General features: G+C 36.8%; 1 protein-coding gene across 2 annotated transcripts; it reads left to right on the top strand.

Moving 5' to 3' along the window:
* Positions 1–15,223: 15,223 nt before the first annotated feature.
* On the top strand, positions 15,224–18,743 carry LOC139893432 (uncharacterized). 2 transcript variants are annotated; one of them, XM_071876599.1, is made up of 3 exons: positions 15,224–16,777; positions 16,883–17,898; positions 18,165–18,743. In XM_071876599.1, the coding sequence occupies exons 1-3, from the start codon at positions 15,273–15,275 to the stop codon at positions 18,560–18,562; spliced, it is 2,919 nt and encodes a 972-aa protein (XP_071732700.1). In that variant the 5' UTR covers positions 15,224–15,272; the 3' UTR covers positions 18,563–18,743. The 2 variants fall into 2 exon arrangements, with proteins under 2 accessions (XP_071732700.1, XP_071732699.1); XM_071876598.1 differs by having other exon boundaries at positions 15,224–17,898.
* The last annotated feature ends 1,437 nt before the right edge of the window (positions 18,744–20,180 follow it).

The following is a 20,180-nucleotide window of genomic DNA, read 5'->3' as shown; positions in this document are numbered from 1 at the left end:
TAGACGGAAGAGCTAGTGGGCGTGGTGTTTAGTACTTCGAAGTTTATATATTATACAGACGAGAGGTTCTATTTTGGGGATATTATTTATGCGCATTATATGTTAAGGTCGGTTACCAAGCCAAGCTATGAAAGCAAAGTGAATGTTATGTATCGAGAGAATTATTTTATACACAGGTTATGTGTATGATATTTTGTACACAAGATATGTGTACGGTTATGAAGAATTTTTGAAAAATGATTTCGTACACGAGATATGTGTACTGTATTTAAAAGATATCGCATGTACATTACAGGTGGGTATAGGATTCGGGCCCATTTGTACCATGCAGCATTTAAATCTTGTGGTTTATCAAAAGTACTGAATTTTATTGTTTACGATAAACCTATGAACTCACCAACCTTTTGGTTGACACTTTAAAGCATGTTTATTCTCAGGTATGAAAGAAACCTTCCGCTGTGCATTTGCTCATATTACATGGAGTCGTTCATGGCATATAGAGGTCCGTTCATCGTAATGGTACCATATGTTATTGTATTCGTTCAGAAAAATTTGGACGGGGTATGACATTATATGATGATTCTCAGGTGATAAACGGAAAGGTAAAGGCTCAGTGATATAAGACAACTGAGTACTTGTGCTTTCAGATGAGTGGGATTATCTTTATGGATGTGATTATACAGTGACAAGTATAGTGATCTGTGCCATGCTTAATTAGACTGTGTAATGAGTCTGTGACCAGTGCAGTGACTATATGTGATTATGTGCGCACCCAGTGAACGTTGAGGTGTTTTGTGCGACGTAAGAGGTCAATGCTATTTACCTTGTGTATTTAGGGTGATAGTATTGGGTCCAAGTGTTACTGATTAGTGGTATAGTATGAATGACGAGTGCGTCACATCTGGAAGACTATACCAGTGATTCAGTAGTGTGGACTATCGGTATATTCCAGCTTGATCGGCTATGAGTTGTCGGTCCTCTTGTGTATGGCTTTAAGTGATTAGTGACCAGTGCCTATAAGCTGTGCTTGATGCTTGTAGTGATATCCACCTAGATATTGCCATTCACTTAGCGTTATGCTAATTCCCCCACAGTGTTTTGCCCTGCAGGTGTGTATTAGCAGCTTTTGGTGGGCTTTGCCTGGCAGCTGCAGATGTTTGACACCGTGTCACTCTGATGTGTTTTGTAATAAACTATATGGTTAAACGGCTTGTAGTAAAAACGTAACACTCGTGTTTTGGGTAATCATATGTTTGTGTAAATAATATATGATATGTAATTAATGTGACGCCCCGTACAAAACCATCGTGTACGGATCATCAACAACAGGATCATTACAAGGTCAAACACTATATGCTGTTTGAAAACCAGTTTTGCATTCATGAAAAGATAACATTTTACATAAGATAACGCGCTTCCTATGAATAGAAGCATAAACATAAGTATATGACCCAAAGGTCGTTACAAAGCCATTGTTTAAAAATAACATAAATTACGAATGCAGAAGAAAAGTTCCATGATTGAGACATCTCTAAGTAATGCAGCGGAAATCAAACACAGCAGGTCCATAACAGCAAGTCTATTACACCAAGACAGCAAGTCTAACAGCAGAAGCAACAACGTCTAAGCACCTGAGAAATACATGCTTAAAAAGTCAACACGAATGTTGGTGAGCTATAGTTTGTTTGTAATCAGTAATGCAATGTAGGCCACGAGATTTCAGTACTTCAAACCAGCGTTTCAAATCAGTATTTTAAATCAGTATGATAAAGTATATGCTTATCCGTGGGCACCCGGTAACTAACTTAACGTAATATTACCCCCTAAAAGTACACTTGACGAGTGCTTAAGTTTATGAATTATTAAACACCCGTTAAATGCTAGCGCGACTAGCCCGAGTGGGGATGTCAAACCCTATGGATCCATATCTAAGATTCGCGTTCACCGGTTCAAAAACCAATGACTAAACGTTACCGAGCTAAGGGAAAAGTTTATGCCGTTGTATAACCCACACATATATAAAGTTTATGTAATCGTGCCTAGTATGTAAAACGTAAAAAACGCATGTATTCTCAGTCCCAAAATAGTTAAAGTAAAAAGGGATGCTATAACTCACAGTGAATAAGCAGTAAAAGTCGTCACGAAAGTGTGCAAGTAATAAGTCGGTCCGAAAGGTCGTCAACCTAAGTCAAAGGTTACTAGGTCAGTAGGTTGTCCTCATAAGTTCTAATAGTGCATAAAATAAGTTTAAGTGTCATCATCATCATCATCGTAAAAGCTAAGTAAGTTTAATAAGTATAGAGGTCGAAACAATAGGCTGACTTTGATCAGCTGTGGCCTCCACTTAAATTGAAAAGACGCGAAATCAGTTGCTATGGCTCCGTATGGGAGTCCTCTAGTTGCTGACCAATTTCCAGAACCAAACTCGTCTTCGTTTGACCGTGGCGACGGTTTAAGTGCGAGTAGGTCAGAAATTTCAGCACAACGTTACAACGGCGTAGTGACTTTCGGAGGGCTATAAATCCTAAACCGTATGTCGGATTAAGTCGAGGCCTAAATGAAAAGTCATATACTCGAAACGAACTAACTGAAAATCAATTTTCCAGAAGTCCAGGAATCTGACCAGATCCCGGAAAACAGTAACAAGTGCTTCGGTGAGGTTCTTGGTGCTTGATGCTCATCACGGTTCTCATCCTTGATGCTTGTAGCTTCAAGTGTACAACTCGTTGATGGGTTAGCATCACCTTGATCAAGATTCTACCATCAACACACAATATGTTAAGACCAAGTAAGAACACAACTCATTTAAGAGTCTTAGATGGATGATGAACCAAGGTTACATCATATCCTTAGTCTTAACACAATTACAAGATCCATTTACAACTAAAGCTACAAACTTTACTTCAATCAAACAAGTAAGAACATAATCTAAATCAAATAAGGTGATGGAACCCTAAGCTAGAGAGCTTGGATCCTTTTCACACAAGTTATAAGATTACAAAGCTAGAAAGCTTGAACCTTTGGTGTTCTTGAAGACCTTGAAGCATAAAGCTTAGATCTTTAAGTTACATGAAGACCATAAACACAAGTTTTGATCTTTATAACAAAGTAATGAGATCATAAGTTAGAAAACTTAGATCCAACAAAAGATATGAAGATTCAAGCTAGAAAGCTTGCATCTTGGTTGTTCTTGAAGATCTTGAAGCATAAAGCTTAGATCTTTAAGTTACATGAAGATTACAAACACAAGTTTGAATCTTTATAACAAAATAACAAGATTAAAGTTAAAAGATTTAGATCTACAAAGTAGGTGAAGATTCAAAGCTAGAAAGCTTGAATCTTCTATGTTCTTGAAGGATTCAAATCCATGTTTGAATCTACAAGATGTAATCAAGATCAAAGCTAAAAAGCTAGATCCTTAGATGATGATGAGGATCACGTGAAAGGGAAGGGAAGAAGAAGAAGAAAAATCAATTACTTACACTTTTTAGAGAGAGAAAGACTAGAGAAAGAATTAGAGAGTAAGTGTGTGTGAAATGCAAATGAGAGCAAGTGTAAAATGGATGAATCAAGGCTTGTATTTATAGTGTGGTGATGGTGGTGGTGGTCTTCCAAAACCGTGGGCATGGAGGGACAAAAGGGGAGACAACTTTTGCTTTTTGGTTAATGGTTGTCTAAAGTTGGTGCTTATGTTGGGATCCCATGCAACATTAAGGATAATACTTGACAAAAATGCTAGCATGTTCCCTCTAATAAATGGGCATTTGTCTTACTTATTAATGGTTCACTAGTTACTTATAATTGGGCTAATTAAATAGTCCACTAACTAGTGTAGGGTGGACTAAAGTCCAACAAGGTAGAAAGTCCAACAAGACTAACTAGTAAGCATAAGTAAATTACTAAGCGTAATTAAGCATCCAAAAACCCAAGTAATTGTTATTATAAAATAACAATTAGTATTTCGTAGTCATAATATTCCGATTATGATCAAAGTTAAACATGTACACAGTACGCAGTTCGTTTTAAACATAAAGTGACACCAACGGTCATAAAGGCTTCCGGGGATCAAGTTAAATACCCTACGTACTTAAAGGCACGCTTTAACATATAAACGAAAGTAATCCACATGTAGTAAGATCCCAGAGTATAATATAGCTCAGTACGCACAAATACGCAGTTTCGTGAAAGCACAAAGCACAAAGGCAAGTTGAAAAAGCCGGGTCGTTACAATTAATTAGTTTTCCGCTGAGTATATTTAAAAAAAAATGTGTATGTAAAAAGCACGGTGTTACATTCATCAACGGTCCACTTACAAGCGTCCACCACATTAGACCAAACAGAAATTCGATTACCCGAAGAGCTAGCAAACTCGAAGCCGTGAATAGACTTTACAACATTAACCCATAAATCGTTTTGCTTGGATAAGAAACGCCACCTACACTTTAGAATAAGGGCAATGTTAAAAGCTTTCAAACTCCCAGCATTTAACCCTCCACGTACAAAGGGGGCTAAGACTTTATCCCATTTCACCCAACTCATCTTTTTAACCGAATTGTTACCACCCCAAAAAAATCTCGCACGGATTGACTCTAAAAATTTCAAGACTTTCTCTGGGCATGAACATGGACATAAAATAAATCCATAGGCTTCCCATAACGGATTTAATAAGAGTCAACTGACCACCCGAAGATATCAAACTAGCCTTCCAAGATGCAAGCTTAGATCGAAACTTCTTAACTAATGAATCCCAATTTTTAATCAACTTCATATTGGCGCCGATAGGAATACCGAGATACTTAATCGGAAAAGTACCAGCTCTAGCCCCCGAAGACAAAGCAAATGAATGGACCTCATCATTATCAACACCAATACCAAAAATGTGAGACTTATTAACATTAATCATTAATCCCGAGGCCAAGTAAAAAACCTCTAGAATCATTATAATTCTATTTAACTCACGAATATTCCAGTCCGATAAGATAACAACATCGTCCGCATAAATAAAATGAGAAAGATGAATATTATTCGACCCGACATAAATACCTCGAATAAAGTTAGCTTCCCTGACCCGATTAAGGGATAGATGAAGACCTTCCATAACAATAATGAACAGAAAGGGACTTAAAGGGTCACCCTGTCTAAGCCCTCTCTTTAACTCGGACTCACGCGTCGGGCTTCCATTAACAAGAACAGACGTTCTAGCAGACTTGAGACATCCCATTATCTAATCACACCAAAACGAGCCAAACCCCAAGGAGGATAACATAAACATTAGATATTCCCAGTTAACCGAATCGTATGCTTTCTCAAAATCTACTTTGAACAATAACAACTTTTTATTAACTTTTTTGAACCATGAAATTATCTCAGATAACATCATCGGGCCGTCTAAAATCTGACGTCCTGCAATAAACACTGACTGAACCAGACTAATTAATCTATCAATAAACGGGAGTAACCTGTTGGTAAGAATCTTCGAAACAATCTTATAAAAGAACCCAACCAAGGAGATGGGACGAAAATCGGTAATAAGAACAGGGTTTTGCACTTTTGGAATCAGTGAGAAAAATGCAGATTTTGCTCCATGAGGCATGCGCATGCTAGAGAAGAACAAACGAACATCCCTGCAAATATCAAACTGCAAAATATCCCAAAAATGTTTAATAAAATGAAAAGAAAAACCATCAGGACCTAGAGCTTTCGAACTACCACAATCCCACACAGCACGTTTTATTTTCGCATCATCGACCTATCTTTCAAGAAAATTAGCTTCATCAACCGATAACTTATAATACGGATCAATGTGAGAAAAAGTAGCACTCGAACAGTGTTCATCAAATTTAGCTTTATAAAACTCATAAAACTTACTTTTAATAGTGCCAGGCTCAACCTCCCAAACTCCGTCTAACATCAGACCCTGAATGTTTTGAACACCCCGTTTATGTTTAAGCGAGCAATGAAAAAACTTTGAATTTTCATCTCCTTCAACATCCCATTTAATTCTACATTTCTGTAAAGAGTCTAAGTCTTTGAGTTTCATAAGCTCGTCTCGTTCAGTGAACAACCTATTTCGGCGATCAATCAAATCCGCATTATCATTACCTGCATCAATTAAGATATCTAAATCAAGAAGCTGTTGCTTGATCAAGTTCATGCGAACAGCCTCTGATGACCTAACCGATTGAATCCAATTCCTCAAACGAGCTTTTAGAAGCCGAAACTTAGCAATAATGTCCATATCATGATTAACATTGATCAAATTCCAAGCGTTTCTAACTGTAATGTCAAAATCAGTGCAAGCGAACCAAGAATCAAAAACTTTAAAGTACGTTGGGCCAAAATCCACCTTGTCTTGAAGTAGAAAAATGGGAGAATGATCCGAATAACCACGATCCAAAACCGTTCCCTTCAAATCATTAACAACATTGAACAAGTTATTAGTAATAAAAAATCTATCAAGTTTGCTAAGTTTATTACCAGCCTTATTACGATAAATGAAACGTAAACCGCCAAGAGGAATGTCATACAACGCATTCGATTCAATAAAATCATTGAAGACTTGAGAATCCCTAGGGAAATAATCAGAACCACAACGATCATCTCTACATCTAACAGAATTCCAATCTCCCATGAATATATAATCTCCCGGGTGAGAAACCATAAATGCCGAGAGGTTATTCCATAAAACACTTTTATCCGCTAAAACTTGAGGAGCATAAGCGTTTACCATGAAAACCTCAACATTCTCTCGAATCCACGTACCTTTGACTATCACATAATTGTCGTTACACCACATGTCGCTTTTTACAAACGAGTTAGGATCCCATAAAGAGATAATTCCTCCCGAAAAACCACGAGCTAGACATACCGAATAATCGAAGTTAACATTGCCCCATAAAGATTTTAGTCTAAACAACTGAAGACACGACATCTTTGACTCTTGAATATCCAAAAACTGCACGTTCAACGAAACACACATTTCTCTGATCCAATTCCTTTTAACAAACAAATCGAAACCGCAACTATTAAGAGAAATAATCTTCATCTAAAGCACTTTTTTATCGTTTACTCGATACTTACCAACATTACATCCTTTAAGATTAATCCCCAACAGCCCACCAATACCAAAAATGTCCTCGCTTAAATCCATCGAAGCAGCCTATGAAATCTTTTTCGGTTCCTGTTCGAACAAAGTAAACGGAGTGTTGCAGTTAATAGAACGCCCTGATGTTTGTAACTTATGCCGAATATCATGCTCCTCTGTGTATCCAGGAGGGAACGACTGTGATGAGGTACCATTTGGAACATTTTCAGGAACGAAGTTACATTCCTAACAGCGTTGGTGCCCCAAGCACACGTAGGCAACCCTGAAATTTCTATCCAAACAATCCTTTCATCAACAATAAAGTCATCTGAAGCATCCTTAACACAATCAAACATGGACATGATATTAGCATTATTTTTGAATGCCAATAAACAAGTCTCAGTCTCGAATTTAAGTCAAATCCAATACCCTCCCACGTATTGAATTTTGAACTCGTTAAAACCTTTGGCCAAACATAAAGGGTAAATAGTATACAATGCACCCACATCCTTTACCTTGGCCATAATAACAAGCTTATTATTCTGAACAGAGATCAAATAGGAATCATGAAGAGTAAGCTTTTTACCAGACTGTTTAGTAGCCGAGAACATCAAATCATACAAGTGTCCTTTATTTAACTTGGTGTCATTCCGTTAACTTTATCTCCAACATTGGGACAAGCAAGTCTCGTTTGAGGCTGAACACCAACGCCTGGTTTAGGATCAGGTTTATTTTCGGCAACAAGGGTAGGTTTCGAAGAGTCTAATTTCGATGCTTTAACAAACAAATGAAAATTGTCAATCCATACATCTTCAAGGCGATTCTCCATAGACAACACAATTTTAACCCCCAAAAAACCTTACGAATGCAAAGCGTTTACTTGATTTAGCCCCCTTCCTAACAATATACACGTTAGTGAGACAACCATAGGCATCGAAAGCCTTCCATAGCGCAGCACTATGAGAATAATCAGGGAAGTTTGTAACGTAAAAGGATTGGGTGTCATTTTTCGATCGATTCGTGAAATCAACATCAATCTTACGATAAGAGACTTTGTTGTTTCTTCGTTCCTTCAGATACCATCCGTCCTACGTAGTTGTGTATCGAGTATTCCCCACCATGGTAGAGGCGTTTGATACCGCCGGAAATCACTTGAAAAAGGAGAAAAACGATGCCGGCAGAAGAAGGGCACTAGTTTTTTTCGAACAGCCAATAAATAAAAGCTAGCAAAAGCTAGAAAAGAGTACAAGCAGAAAACTGACAAGCAGAAAACAAAGACATTAGAACAAGGAAACATACATAAAGCATGAAAATAGAACTAGAAACCAAATTATATAGAATTAAGCGGATCTTGTAACCATTCCGTCCAGTTGATCTTGGACTTGTGATATCTCGAAAACAACCAATAGAATCCCGAAGAAACAATACTGTCAAACACTTGAGTTTTTTGATGCTTTCGGTCTTTGAAGATGATACCATTGCGTAAATTCCAAATGTTCCAAAAAGTTGAGAAAATAACAACTATAATAACATTTTTCTTTTTCTCGTCAATCGAAAAGGAAACCATCCAATCCCATACCTCTTCCACTGAGTTCCAAATCGGGATATTAACACCTAGCCAACGACCAACCTTACACCATAATTGGAACGAAGTGTCACACCTAACAAAAAGGTGATTATGCGATTCTTCCGAAACATCACATAAGGAACAACATGAATTCTCGAAAGATAAACCTTTAGACTCCAAGTTACGAAGAGTTGCAAGTCTATGCATTCGTAGACGCCAAATGAAGATGTTTATCTTGATCGGAACCAATTTACAACAAAACGTTGGAAATGAATAAGGTTCGTAATCAGAAGCTGCAATAAGTTTTCTAGCTTTTGCAACATAATAAACACCATCCAAAGAGAGATCCCACCACCAACAGTCAGGCCGGTCAGAAACATAAACTGAATCCAGCAGGGAGGATAGATGTGTCAGCTGAGATTGTTCAAGGCCTGATCTCGGAACCCGACGCCAATCCCATGACCAACCATCAACCGAAAAGTGAGCAGCAACCGAGCCGAATTTATCAGAAACAAGAGAGTAAATACGAGGGAAACGAACAAAAAGAGGGTCGTTACCTAACCATGGATCGTGCCAGAAATCAGTAGAAGCTCCATTGCCTATTTTAATTCTTAAGCTGTCGGAAGGCAAAGTGTTATCTCGATGAAGGTTATTTATAATCGAATTAATATCACGCCATAGACCAGAAGCATTTGACGAACAAGGAAGAGAATTACCCATGCTATTACCATGAATAGCAGAGATAACCTTGGACCAAAGAGCATTTTTATTAACGAAAAATCTCCATCTCCACTTATAGAGCAGAGCATGATTCAATGACTTCAGACAATTTACAGAAAGGCCCCCTTTTTCATAAGGATTTTGGATTAGACGCCAATTAACCCAGTGAATTTTCTTGTCGTGTTCTTTAGCGCCCCAAAAAAAATTGGAACGAAGAGATTCAATAGCTTGCAACACTTTTTGGGGAGCTTGAAAGAGAGACATGGTATAAGTACCAATAGCACCTAAAACGGATTTAATCAATGTCAGTCGACCACCACAAGAAATAAGGTCCGCTTTCCAAGAAGCTAACCTTTTCTTGACTTTTTCAATAACACCTTTCCAACCTTCCACTCTCTTCATATTTTGACCAACGGGGATACCAAGAAACGTGAAAGGCAAGGAGGCCGAAGCACAACCAAGTACAGTTGCAAGCCGGTTAACCTCGGGGGAACTCACACCCACGCCAAAGACCGAAGATTTATGAAGATTTATCTTTAAACCTGAAACAGCAAAGAAGCAGCCGAGGATTGTTACAAGATTACAAGCATTATAATCATCCCACTCACCAATAAATAAAACATCGTCCGCATAGGAACATAAGTTGATACGAATAGAAGAAAAACGATTAGAAATTCGCAATCCTGAATAAATAGAAGCGTCTGCCGCATCGCTAATAGCCGCATGGAGGCCTTCCATCCCTATAAGAAAAAGGAAAGGAGAGAGGGGATCTCCTTGACGAAGACCCCTCTCAATATCAAATTCAATCGAAGGACTACCATTTAAAAGCAAAGATGCTTTCGAAGAAATTAAACAAGCCTTAATCCATAGAACCCATTTCATATCAAAGCCCATAAATCGCATCATAGAGAAGATGTATGACCAGTGAATCGAATCAAAAGCCTTTTCGAAATCAACCTTAAATAACATGGCCTTTTTCTTTTTCTTTTTGCACCACTCTACTACTTCATTGACAATTAGAGGGCCGTCCAAAATTTGTCTTCCTTTGACGAAAGCTGATTGTTCCGGGCTAATAACATAATCAATGACCGAAGCCAGACGAGATGCGAGTAGTTTAGCGATGATTTTGTATTGAACTCCGATCAGGCTAATAGGCCTATAATCATTAAACGACACCGGGCTGTCTTTCTTTGGAATAAGAGAGAAAAAAGAAGAGTTACAACCCTGCGGGATAACACGACTCTGAAAAATTGCGTACCATGTCACTGATATCATCACACATTAAGTTCCAGAAATGTTTAATGAATTTAAACGAAAAACCATCGGGCCCTGGAGATTTATCTCCACTACAAGACCATACAACAGATTTGATTTCATCAATAGAGAATTCCTCTATTAGCGAAGTCGCTTGCAAAATAGACAGCTTTCGAATATGCCTGCTAGGAGAAGAGATGGCCATACAATCAGAGAATTTAAACTTGTTAACAAAAAAGTTTAGAAAGATATCTTTTACCGCAGTAGGGTGAGTGACCCAAATGCCATTAGAAAGAATACCAGGGATCTGTAACTTTCTGCGTTCTCGATTGATACTCGTATGGAAAAAAGCACTGTTTTCATCACCCAATTCATTGTACAGTTTGCGGTTTTTTTGTGCCAAGTTCGCAGCTTCCACATATTCAATTTTGGCAATATCTTTGAGAATTGTGACCCTATCCGCAGCTAAGGAATCATAAGGGATCCCACTGTCAATTTTAGCATCGATGTCTGCAAGTCTTGTTTGTAACAGCTTCTTGTTATGAATCTCAGCTAGACGAATATTTTTATGCCATGTTTTCAAAGCCTCTTTAACATGTTTCAATTTGTTCTTGAATCGAGATTGAGGATTATAAGAAAAAGAAGAATTGAAACTATTCCAAGCCTTAATAACGATGTCATCAAAACCTTCAATGTTAAACCAAGAATTGAAGAGTTTAAAAGGGAAAGGACCGTAATCAAGAACATCGTTTTTCATCAAGATTGGACAATGGTCTGACCAAATGTTAGAAAGAATTAAGCCCGATAACGAAGGGAAAACACGTAGAAGGCCATCTGAAACCAAAAACCTATCTAGTTTAGCCCTTTTAGAAAACGATTTATTGAATCTTGTAAATTCCCGACCCCCGAGAGGAATGTCAGTAAGATTACAAGAACCAATAAAGTTATTAAAATAATCCGCATCCGAGAAACTGAATTTGGACCCAAATCTTTCCTGTGGAGATCTAACCGAATTAAAATCTCCAAATATTATAAAATTCCCGGCATTAGAGGACATTAAAGAAATAATGTAGTTCCATAAGCATCTTTTTCTTATCTTTGTTTGAGGAGCATAAACATTGACAAGAAAACATGGGTCAGAACAATTTGCCAATGTACCCTCAACAATAAGAACATGGTTCTGTGATATCACCTTATTACAAGAAAAAATGGATGGATCCCACATAGTTAAGATACCACCCGAACGTCCCGTAGCACTTGAAGAAGCAAACTTAAAATTAAAATTTCCCCAAAAAGCTTTGAAAGCTGCATGATTTGGAGAGGTAAGCTTGGTTTCTTGCATACCTAGAATGGTAACAGCATGCTCGTTACACAAGTTACGGATCCATCTTTGCTTAGAATCGAAATTCACCCCTCCTCCAATATTAATGGACATAATATTCATCATATTGTGTTAAAACCACGCATACTTAAGACAACTTTTTTCAAATCCTCAGAACAGTTCTTAACATCGTAACCAAGTAAAGAACCAAACTTAATCAATTTGACCGAGGCAGCCGTTGATTTTGTTGACAAAGATTCGGAACTAATAACCGGAGTTTGAAACCTAACACCATTGAATCCTGGGGCTTTAGAATAAGAAGAACCAGATGAATGAGTAGCCTTATGTAAGGAGGTGTTTTGACTCGATTCATGATATAATTTTGTTTCAAAAACAGCTTGTGCAGTAGCATTATCAGGAACTGTATTATCCACAGAAATACCAACATTCGACTGATTAACGCCCCCATCTTCAACGATAAGTGGTTCAGAATCAGTTGTATCCTTTTCCGAATTAGATTGCTTATCTTCAACCTTTGAAAAAATAGCTTGATTTTCTTCAACATTGTTTTCAACAATTGGGGTTTTGAATGCAGTTTCAGGAATCTCTTCATACTCATCTGACTGTACAGAAGCAGTAGATTTGTTATCGTCCAATTCATGATCGAGTGCTTCGTCCGAAGATTCAATATCTTCTACGTCCAGAATAGAAGCGTACCAATTACTACACTCCTTAACTAGAATTTTATAATGCCTTTTCTTAACAATAACATGAATAGCATCATGTATATAATCCAGCCTTTTGGTAACCACATAAATCTTGCCACAATCATTTTGAACCGAAGGTAATGCAAACGCATTGTAGCCAAATTTAAGAGCAATTTTTTTATATATGTCTTCGGTCCAAGCACAAGCGGGTAACCCTGCAATATCCAAGCCTACAATACGTTCTTGAACTACAAAAGAATCCTCATATCGTTTGCATTCAGACAAATAAGACAGGATCGCTTGATTCTTAGAGAACAAATTTAAAGTTACCTCATTAGTAAACTCAATGTCGATCCAGGATCCACCTAAATGGTGAATCTCTATATCTGAGAAACCTTCAATGTACCAGATGCGTTTGATGTGAGGAATCAGTTCAGGATTTTTCATTTTAGCGAACAGTAGGATGGGTGGATTTCCTTGATTAGCCAAGTCGGAATCTAAGATCTCCAGAGGTTTAATAACAATAGGCTTAAAAGTTGCAAGATCAGGTACGGTTGACGAATTAGATTTGGTAGGTAGAGGAGGAAAGGTATTCAGATTGTTAGTCTTAAAAGGAATTGAATTGGGTTTAGCTTCTGCTGACCTTTTTCGATTTGGTACTTTATCTCGCCCAAATCGAGCAATTGAGGCAAAAAGATGGAAATTTCCGATCCATATAGACGATAATCGTAGTATTAATGAACGGATTGATTCAACATTGATAAAACGAACAAATCCAAATCTGCAACCTTGTTTGGATAAATATTATATCATAAAATTAACATTATAACGTTAAAAGAGATCAAATTATAAAAATACAACATTGTGTAACCTTATTTAATTTATTTAAAAGTATTTTGTTACAAATATACATTAAATCATATTTGATTAAGTTGAAATTATATTAAATATTACTCATAATAGTTTGTATTTATTACCACTCTGTTTTTAAAATAAGCCTTCATCTTACAATTTATATTTGTCTTAAAATAGTTAATTAGTTACAAAGAAATAACTACTATTAAATATTATTAAACTACAATTTACTCATATTTATTATTATCAATCACTCATATGGAGTATTATAAATAAATTTCAACCAGACTGACATTAAAATTTAAAAGCAAATATGACATTTATCATACACATCGTTAATTAAACAAATTTTATTTACAAAACATTTTTTTAAGACGCGGAGAGTAGTTACAAAGTCAATCTAATACTTACTTTCTAATGCATGTATTATTTATTACTTCCTCCGTCTCCAAAAAACTGTCCACCTTTTTATTTTTATTTGTCCCAAATTTATTGTCCATTTTTTTAAATAATCATCTAAATATCATTAAAGTTCCAATAATGTCTCTTTTAAATTTGGAAATCCAACTTTAAATATATCAATTAATTTATTAGTTACTCTTTATAACTATATTAAATGAATGACAAAATAGACAATTTACTAGTATATTTTAAATCCAACAAAAAGTCAAACTGGACTGTTTTTTTGGGACGGATGGAGTATTTATTTATACTTTTATTGATATATAAAGAATTAATTATAGAATCAATGAATATTTTAATATGTATATCACATAACAAAAAGACTAAAATTAAATAAATTTTACGGTGTGATTTTTTGTGCAAATTCAATTTAAGAGCGAAAAGGGCTTTATGTGACCGGATTTAAGGTGCTTGACAAAATCTTAGTTTTGTAATACAAAATATTTCCATTTTGGGATCCAAAAGTACACAATTTATTACGAGACTGTTACATATCTTTCATGTTTTCTCTACTCGTATTCCATGCAACTTTCGGCCTGGATTCATTCCCTATATGCAACTTAGTAACTACATCAACATTTTAGCCTTTAAATATTTTATTATTATTTATTTTTTTCAATTTCAAAATACTTTGTTGTCAAGATATAAAAAATCAAATATTTTGAATAAACTAACTACTATTTCTAAACTCGACTAATGCTTAAAACCGTCTAAATTTTCGAATCACGTGTATCATCCAGTACATTAAACGACACATGAGATTTACACGCTCGTTACATTTACTTTTTAATACAATAATTGTATGAAACACCTGTTTTGCTCGTAAACAAGTACCACACGCTAACGGAAAGTAAGAAATCACTTATTTCATGTGATAAACGATGACTTATCACACAAATCACCGTAAAAAGTAAGAAACCGCTTAGTTCATGTGATAAACGACGACTTATCACGCAAATCATCATCACACTGATTAAAGTTTTCAATACTCAATAATCACATTTTATTTTATGTCAAAATAAAAGTCAAGAAATAAAAACAAAATTGTAAAAAAGTCGAAATAGTAAAGCAAGAAAAGTAAGATGTGAATATAAATCATAAGCCAAAAAAGAAGACATACCGGTTAGAGAGCGTGGCTTAAAAACACTTCTCATGCTTCTTTTTTCACACCAAGCAAAACAAACTCCACTCAACATAACAATCATCATGAAACATTCTCTAAAAAGCAACAATTAAAATCCCACCACCTTTTATATAAATCCTCACCCAAATTTCACCACCACATTATCACTAACAACCACCATGAACCACCGCGTTCTACCGTCACTCCTCCTTATATCAATCCTTTACGTTGTCTCTGTCACCGTCACCGCACTTCCGTCACAACTTGTTTCACTACTCTCACTAAAATCATCTCTCAAAGACCCGCTCAACACATTTAAAAAATGGGAAGTATCCGAACCCGGTACACAACCCGTTTGGTGCACATGGCCCGGTATCATATGCGACCCGGACTCGAACCAAATCACCTCACTAGACATTTCCAAGCGAAACCTCTCAGGCATAATTCCTTCAGAGATCAAATACTTAACAAGCTTACGTCATCTAAACATCAGCTTAAACCAATTCACCGGACCATTTCCAACCGCAATTTTCGATATTCCGTTTCTTCAAACACTCGATATCAACCATAATCTGCTCAATTCTGAATTTCCACCAGGAATTTCAAAATTGAAGTATTTAAATTACTTTGATGCTTATAGTAACAGCTTCACAGGACCATTGCCAACAGAATTCATCCGTTTGTCGTTCCTCGAGCATTTAAATCTCGGCGGCAGTTATTTCGACGGCGAAATTCCGAAAAGTTACGGCGGATTTCGAAACCTAAAGTTTCTATACTTAGCTGGAAACGATCTTCGTGGTCCGATTCCGGCCGAATTAGGCCGATTAATGTCACTTGAGCATTTAGAAATCGGATACAATGCGTTCTCCGGTGAAATACCTGCACAATTCGCTTCATTATCGAATTTATCGTTTCTAGATGCTTCTAACGCTAATATATCAGGTGAATTTCCGATTAGTGTTACTAACTTGAGTAAACTCGAAACATTGTTGATTTTTAAAAATAATCTTCACGGTGCGATTCCGGAAGATATCGGAAAATTACAGTCCGTACAGATTCTAGATCTTTCGGATAACAAATTTTCCGGTATGATACCGGAGCAAATTTCGTCGTTAAAAAGCTTAAAACATTTGAGCCTCATGAACAATAAGCTTAACGGAAGCATACCTGAAGGTATCGGCGAGCTTCCGATGCTCGAATATATGTTCCTGTGGAACAATTCGCTCACAGGAAACTTGCCTCAAAAGCTCGGTTCAAATTCGAAGTTACAACGGCTTGATGTTTCGTCTAACGATCTCTCCGGTCCAATTCCGCCTAATCTATGCTCTGGCAACATGTTAACGAAGTTACTACTGTTTTCGAACAAGTTTTCCGGCGAGTTACCTCGGTCTCTGGCGAATTGTACTTCACTGTGCAGAGTTCGTATTCAAAACAACAGATTGAACGGGTCGATTCCTATTGGATTCGGACGTTTAACGAACATCAGTTACATGGATATGAGTACTAACAATTTCACTGGACCATTTCCTGCCGATATTTCAAATGCAGCTAATTTAGAGTACTTAAATGTATCAGGAAATTCGTTTAACGATTCGTTACCGGATAGTCTCTGGAATTCGCCGAGTTTACAGATATTTTCGGCGGGATTTAGTAAACTTACAGGCCGAATTCCGAAATTCGAAAGGTGTGAACATTTTTACAAGATTGAATTGGAAGGGAATGAATTAAGTGGTGACATTCCTTCAGATATTGATCATTGTTTGAAGCTAATTTTGCTTAATTTACGTAGTAATTCAATTTCAGGCATCATTCCATCAGAGATTTCGTCTCTTCCTTCGATAACAGAAGTTGATTTGTCTCATAATGTGCTCACCGGTACCATTTCTTCTAGTTTCGGTAATGTTCGTACGCTAGAAGGATTCAACGTTTCGTATAACCAGCTCACTGGACCAGTGCCTTCTTTCGGAATAGCGTTTTCGAGTTTGCATCCTTCGTCATTTGCTGGAAATGAAGGACTTTGTGGTCAAGTCATTCATAAACCTTGCAGGACCGAAAATGAACCAGATGTAAAACCACAACAGCCTAAGAAGACCTCCGGTGCCGCCATTTGGATCATGGCGGCTGCATTTGGTGCCGGTCTTTTCATCCTCGTGGTCGGAATCCGCTACTTTCGTGTCAACTACCAACGGAAGTTTGTTACAGAGGAAATGGAAGCTGGGCCTTGGAAGCTAACTGCTTTCCAACGGTTAAACTTCACAGCTGATGACGTGGCGGACAGTTTAGCAATGACAGGTAAGATTATAGGGACGGGTTCAACTGGGACCGTGTACAAAACAGAAATGCCAGGTGGCGAGATTATAGCTATCAAAAAGCTTCGAGGCAAGTCTAAGGAGACAATCAGATCACGAAAAGGTGTGTTGGCTGAGGTGGAAGTTTTGGGTAATGTTAGGCACAGGAATATTGTGAGATTGTTAGGGTGTTGCAGTAATAAGGAATGTACAATGTTGTTGTATGAGTACATGCCTAATGGTAGTTTAGATGATTTGTTGCATGGTAAGAATAAGTGTGAGAATTTGATTGGGGATTGGGTTACAAGGTACAAGATTGCATTAGGTGTGGCTCAAGGGATCTGTTACCTTCATCATGATTGTCATCCAGTTGTTGTGCATCGTGATTTGAAACCGAGCAATATTTTGTTGGATGGGGAAATGGAGGCGAGAGTGGCGGATTTTGGTGTGGCTAAGCTTATACATTGTGATGAGATGATGTCGGTTATTGCAGGGTCTTATGGCTACATTGCTCCTGGTATGTTGTTATATTTTGATCTTTATTTGTTGATAGTCTTATTGTTTCATAGAATAAATTTAGTTGTAGTGCCAATTTGAGTTTTGATCCTTAACATTGACTCGGATCTAAGTACAATTTGGCCGGGTTCAAGCTTGATTTATTGACCATGGGCCGAGCTTACGTTTTCATATGTTACAATATGTCGTTATGGGTTATTCCTGTTAATCAAATCCCAGTTTGAAAGATACTTTGGATACGTGTTAACAGTAATTTGAACTGTGCAGAATATGCTTACACTTTGCAAGTGGACGAGAAAAGTGACATATACAGTTTCGGGGTGCTGTTAATGGAACTGATTAGTGGAAAGAGATCAGTGGATTCTCAATTTGGGGAGGGAAATAGTATCGTAGATTGGGTTAGGTCAAAATTGAAGAGCAAAGAGGGTAAAAACGAGGTGCTCGATGAAAACGCAGGTGGTTCTTGTAGCCAAGTGAGGGACGAAATGATGTGCGTATTGAAAATCGCAATGTTATGTACGAGTCGAAACCCGGGGGCTCGGCCTTCAATGAGAGATGTGGTATCAATGTTGCAAGAAGCTAAGCCTAAGAGGAAATCACCAGAAGATGGTGGCAGAATGGTTGTTAATGGTGGAAAGCCTTGTCCACAAAAGTCTATTGTTTGACTGTTAATAGTTGTTCTAAGAGGTGGGAATTGGTATAGAAGTATTTTTTTATTCTCTTTTTTTTATTCTTTTTCTTTTTTGGGGTGTAGTAGTAATATTATGTGTTATCAGTTTGTTCATCGTAAACATGATTGAAGAAACCAGTATTTTAACGCAGATTTTAATGATTTTGCTATTTAAATCATGCTGAATGCTGATATTTTGGGTAAAGAAGTTAAATTTGAATGGGTATCATGTTTACCAAATATCCATGTTTAAAAAATCAACATTAGCTGTCTCTAACTCAAAATCAATCAAAATCAATCATAATATATGAATTTCATTTTTCATTTTTCAATTTTCAATCAAAATTAAAAGAGTGAAATATAAATGATCTTCCTACACTTTGCAGCCATTTTTGTTCCTGATCTCCATATTGTTATATACGTGATACCATTATTGAGAGTGAGCCTGCAATCTGCCACTTGAACAACATATAATTATATAAGCCTCTTTTATCTTACACGGCCCAGGAAATTATGTTTCTGCAGGTGATAATATCTTAATTACTGTGAGTAATTGTGTTTGATATTTGTCGTAGTCTTGTGGTAAATATGATAAGTGGGGTTATGGGTAGGTTAGGTAACTGGTCAATATGGTTTCAAGTTCAAATGAGTCGCTTCTCAGTGCGCGGGCAAAATGGGTGACTTCTCAGTGCAGGTTGATATGGGTCACTTCTCAACCGGTCAAATCTCATTATTGGTCAAAATGGGCAGCCCTCAAGATGGGTTGGCCTCGGAAAATAATTTCTACTCCATTATTTACAGTGAAGGAATAAGAAATGATCAATCCATGAGTCAGGACTTACGATTACACACACTTTTTATCACATTATTCATTTTAGTTACTGATCAAAATGTTGGAGATGGTTGTATGCATAGAAAATAGAACTTACATAGTTTTCAACCTGTATGACTACTTCCCCTTATAACTAAGTCTTTTAAGTTTGACCTATTTGACCCGTTTGATATAAGACGTAACATAAATAGACCCATTCACAAATACATGGGTAGAATTGGGGCCTTTATCTCAAAATTTATAGTTCAATGAAGTAATGAACTAATTATGGAAGGAATTTTAAAGCCTTAAAGTAATATTTTCTAAATACCTGAAGGGTGGTGAAGCTTCCATGTAACACGTCTCCAATGTCAATAAAACTCTCGTTTTATGTCTTGGAAAAACGAGGAGGTAAAATTTTCAAGAAATTTAATTTTTTAAAGGTTTGTAACTGTGGATTTTGAACATCTGTACTATCTATCTAGCAGTGTTAGGTTCTGCCTAATAATTTGTATATATTCTTCAAATGTTTCAAATTTGAAGATCTAAAATTAAGAATTTAGAGTTTATCAACTTTAAGTTCAAGCTTCTGGTTTTAATGAACTTTGAAACCAAATGGCCTATAGCCTAGCGGTATCAAGGGAACGCATCAACCTTAAGGTTGTAATTTTGGGTCCTTCATGGGCAAAAAGGGTGTGTGTTTGATGTTTAAAAAAAAAAAAAAAAAAAAAAAAAAAGTTACAATGAATATTGAATTCCAGCAATTTGAAGGTCTATAGAGCGGAACAATTTAAGTTGCTAA

This window comes from Rutidosis leptorrhynchoides, chromosome 2, assembly GCF_046630445.1.
Source record: "Rutidosis leptorrhynchoides isolate AG116_Rl617_1_P2 chromosome 2, CSIRO_AGI_Rlap_v1, whole genome shotgun sequence".
NCBI lineage: Eukaryota > Viridiplantae > Streptophyta > Magnoliopsida > Asterales > Asteraceae > Rutidosis > Rutidosis leptorrhynchoides.
This window is presented reverse-complemented; position numbering and strand designations above follow the sequence as displayed.